The sequence below is a fragment of the Dendroctonus ponderosae genome, unplaced genomic scaffold, assembly GCF_020466585.1.
Source record: "Dendroctonus ponderosae isolate FM_Combo_2020 unplaced genomic scaffold, Dpon_F_20191213v2 Dpon_F_20191213_9, whole genome shotgun sequence".
In the NCBI taxonomy this organism is placed as follows: domain Eukaryota; kingdom Metazoa; phylum Arthropoda; class Insecta; order Coleoptera; family Curculionidae; genus Dendroctonus; species Dendroctonus ponderosae.
In genome coordinates this window covers 4,708,149-4,711,089 of record NW_026019116.1, presented here as the reverse complement: position 1 = coordinate 4,711,089, position 2,941 = coordinate 4,708,149, and the positions used below count along the sequence as shown (strand labels likewise).

At 47.4% G+C, this 2,941-nt stretch overlaps 1 protein-coding gene across 1 annotated transcript in view; it reads left to right on the top strand.

Annotated features, from left to right (window-relative positions):
* Positions 1-918: 918 nt before the first annotated feature.
* Positions 919-2,941, top strand: part of LOC109541731 — a 4,601-nt gene continuing 2,578 nt past the window's right edge. Inside the window, exons 1-4 of the mRNA XM_019910663.2 lie at positions 919-1,059; positions 1,110-1,364; positions 1,422-1,575; positions 1,632-2,097. Coding sequence (XP_019766222.2) covers positions 987-1,059; positions 1,110-1,364; positions 1,422-1,575; positions 1,632-2,097 — 948 coding nt within the window. The 5' untranslated portion in view covers positions 919-986. The remainder of the gene's footprint in view (positions 1,060-1,109; positions 1,365-1,421; positions 1,576-1,631; positions 2,098-2,941) is intronic.

The window sequence follows — 2,941 nt, the reverse complement described above, 5'->3', positions numbered from 1 at the left end:
AGAAAATTGAAAGAAATTGAAAAATTGCTGGAAATTGCTTGATAATGGCTGAAAATCCACACTTTGGACGCATCAAACACACTTTGCCTTATAAAATGCATCCATTGGCGCCCATCTCACTTCATTAGTGCCTGAATAAATAAATACGAAACTCCGACCGCCAAACACCAACTTGGAACCCAAAAAAAATTGTTAAAAATTACCTGACGATGACTAAAAATCGAAACTCTGCCCACTTGTAGAAGCGACTTTGCCCTATACAACGCTTATGAAATTAACTGGCTCACTTTGCCAACCACAGAGGGAATAAATGCCAAACTCCGGTCTGCAGAGACTTTGAGAAATTACCTGATGGTGATGGAAAACCGAAACTTTGCTCACTTATACAACAGAGCTTGACCTACTGAAGCAACCAAAAAACTTTCTAGTGCAACTAGATTCCTGAGTAAAAAATGTCAAATTCCAGCCTGAGTAAATAACCGCATTATTGGAAAAATATATTGATTCGACTAAAAAATCAGACATCTCTATGCCACCTGGTAATCAAACCGGCGCAGTCCAGCTGCGGTCAAGAGAGAGACAACCCCAGCGGTTGCCATGGAAATCAGTCTAACCTTGTCGCACGCTGCCGATGTACCAGGGTCGATTGAACCGAACAGCGCCAAGAACTCCCACAAACTCGTCACGTTCAGGAAATATTTGAAACCACTTTCTCAGAAGAAACTTCCCAATAGGCAAACCAGCCCGTACAAAATGATTTACCATTTTCCTGCTAATGGGACGGAACATTGTTCAATCGGTGCTTAGCTTGCACTTTTGTCGACTCGACCAACTGAAACACTTAATAATCATCGTTGGCAATCATCTACACGCCACTGACTGCGCTCGAGTGTTTGTTTTCCAATCTCCTGCCGATAGCACTGTTTGTTTTTCCGTCTTTCAGTCTCTTTATCAGGCGACAGTCGTTGGTGAAACCTTCCAGTGCGATGATCCTGGACCATCTCGAGCTGCTGCAGCAGGCTTTTGGGCCCGGAAAGTTCGACGTTGAAGATCAGACAGGTTTGTGGCCGCTGCCACCCAGCAGGAGCACTGATGGAGAAGTTTTCCAGAACTTTCCAGCCAAGGAGCCAACTACTTGGGAGTGGTAACTTCTGTGACTCTCCACGGGAAAAACCCGAGTAAAACTTTGCGTTTGATCGTGAAAGCTGCCCAAGGTAGTCAGCAGGCTGTGAGGAGCTCCAGGGCGATTCTGCCTGCCTTTGAGAGGGAGCTGGAACTTTACCAGACGGTGCTCCCAGGACTGGCTAGTTTCCAGGCCGAGTTCCATCTTTCCAGTCCTTTTGTGGCTGCCGCCTGCTTCGCAGGTTGTTAAGTGCCAAGCAGGGCTCTCCTGTTCAAGTCTCACTCATCACTTTTCGCAGGCTCGCTTTCCCCAGGCAAAGAAGCTCTAGTGCTGGACGATTTGCGCCCGAAGGGCTTCCAGCTGTGCCCCACTCCTGATGGCCTGGACTTTTGCCATCAGGCAGCAGTCTTCCGGGAATACGCCCGCTTGCATGCAGTTTCTCTGGCTTTTCGGTTAGTTCCTTATAGGAATTTTCCTTATCCCAGCTCTAGAGCTTATGCCATTCCAGGGACAAGGCCCCAGAGCAATTCCTTGAGCTCACCAGGAAGATAGAGCGGAACTTTCTCGAGCAACGCGCTGCCCAGCGTCCAGAGCTCTATGAAGAGCAGCGGCGCGTGGTGCTGGCTATGGGCAAGACGGCCCTGGACGGGCAGCATGAGGAGAGGCGACAGCAGTTTGAGGTTGAATATCGCAGGTTTCTGGAGGAGGAGCCTGAGGAGGAGCTGCTGGCAGTTTGCCATGGGGACTGCCATCCCAACAACATCCTGTTCCAGTACGCCGAAGGCCTCGAGTCGCCCAAGGTGGCGCTGATCGACTGGCAGCTCTCCTCCCTGGCCTCCCCGATGCGCGACCTGACTTTTGTTCTATTCGCTTGCGCCTCCAAGGAGGCGCTGGATAGAAGAGGGGAGCTGCTCCTGATCTACCACGCCAGCATTCGCACCAGCTTGCAAGAGTTCGGGTGCGAAGCCGATAAGGTGAAGACATTTTTTTAATTTTTGAAGAGTTACATATTGTAAGGGAAATGGCCTGGGGTGCTCACCTTTGGAATGGGGGGATCGAAATTCATGGTATTTCAGTAAATGGGAGCCCCATTTGGGCCCCGTTTACTGTCAAATATGCCACTGACAAGCGGGAAGTTTCGCACCTGTTCTGGAGATTTCGAGAACCATCTGGGTTACCTGGAGGAAACTATATAAGCGGCGAGGAGAATCACAGGGGGAAGTGAAGTGACAGCAGCGACCGGGTGCAGAAGAGGTTTTTTTTTCGTCTGTTATAGTTATTGTTTGTGAAGTTCACGGTAATTTTGAAGTTAGTTTGTTCCTGTTCCGTAGTTAAAGTTGTACCGAGTGGAATAAAAGTTGTAAGCTGAAGAAAGAGTTTAATACTCGGCCATCCACGGTACATTTGGTGTCAGAAGTGTGATTACCAGAACCCAAGTTGAATTTTGATGGAAACAAGAAGTAAATCAAAAAAAGGAAGACCCTGCAATTGAGAACCCCAGTTTGATTGCACTGCTCATGCAGATGAAAGACGAAATGAGCGACAACAGTAGGAAAATGGACGAAAAAATTGACAAAATGAGCGACAAAAGTAGGAAAATGGAGGAAAAAATTAACAGAATGAATGACAACAACAAAGTTATCAACGAAATGAGAGATAAAATGGACGACAACGCTAAGAAATTTGAAGACCCGAAGGCAACCGTTGAAGGTAAACTAAAGAACATTGAGGAAGTGACTGATGATTTGGAAAACTCTAAAATCATGGACAGTCCTGCAGTAGGGGAAGAAATATTAACAGCGGCGAAAGTGAAGGAAG